The 939-nt window shown below is 57.5% G+C and overlaps 1 protein-coding gene across 1 annotated transcript; it reads right to left on the bottom strand.

Annotated features, from left to right (window-relative positions):
* Positions 1-518: 518 nt before the first annotated feature.
* Positions 519-767, bottom strand: GNI_137410 (hypothetical protein; the record flags this gene model as incomplete). The annotated part of the gene is made up of 1 exon (XM_011134162.1): positions 519-767. The coding sequence occupies one exon, from the start codon at positions 765-767 to the stop codon at positions 519-521; it is 249 nt and encodes an 82-aa protein (XP_011132464.1).
* Between the last annotated feature and the right edge of the window lie 172 nt (positions 768-939).

Here is a 939-nt window from a genome sequence, read left to right as displayed (position 1 = left end):
GGTGAAATGATGGAGCGCTACGTAGTCGCACCACTTCTCTACAGCCCACTTGACGGCGAAGAGCTCTATCTCTCTCGTATCCCACTTTCTCTCCGCTTCGGTGAACTTCTTAGACGCGAACTCTAACGGGATCTCTCTACCATCTTGCACCTGCTTCAACACCGCGCCAATGCCAACCTTCGAGGCATCTGTTTCGATGATGAGCGGCGCTCCTGGAGCTGGCTTATGGACCAACGACGCACCGGCTACCGCCTGCTCGAGCTCCCTGAACGCCTCTTCCCGAGCGTCCGACCAGACGAACAACCTGCCCTTCTCGAGCAACTCGAATAGGTACCTCGGCGAATCGCGGGATGAAGCGTCCTGGGTACCCAACAGCTCCTAGTAAGCTCTGCAGTTCCTTCCTTGAGATGGGAGCGGGGGCATTGAGAACGTTGCCTCTCTTCCTCTCCTGGCACGCTATCCCTTGCCGCCCAATCTTGTGACCGAGGTACTTTACTTCGGGCTTAAGCCACTCGCTCTTATCTAGCCTGAGGTAGAAGCCTCTCCAACCGCAGCATCATCTCCGGCACCGTGTCCGTCGCGATCACGATATCATCGATGTAACACAGAGTGCGATCGTCCAGCACCTCCTCAGGCTCGAGATGTCTCAACCTCGCTTTGTACGGCTCGCCGCTTGCCTCGAAACGCGCCTCGTACTTGACGCACGCCACCTTCGGGCTCTCCCATACGTCTCTGTATGCGACCAACAGATTCCACAGCTCATCCATTAGGCTCTGGTCCAGGTGTCCCGTGCCTCCACGAATAATTGCCGCTGCCTCTCGAAGGGATCCTCCGACTGCTCCTCCACTATTGGTGGCTGCCCTTTGTACTTCTCCGCAAGCCGTATCTCATCAACTGCGCCTCTCTGCGCCGCCAGGACCAACGCCTTCCCGGACCTTC

This window comes from Gregarina niphandrodes (assembly GCF_000223845.1).
Source record: "Gregarina niphandrodes unplaced genomic scaffold scaffold00037, whole genome shotgun sequence".
In the NCBI taxonomy this organism is placed as follows: domain Eukaryota; phylum Apicomplexa; class Conoidasida; order Eugregarinorida; family Gregarinidae; genus Gregarina; species Gregarina niphandrodes.
This window is presented reverse-complemented; position numbering and strand designations above follow the sequence as displayed.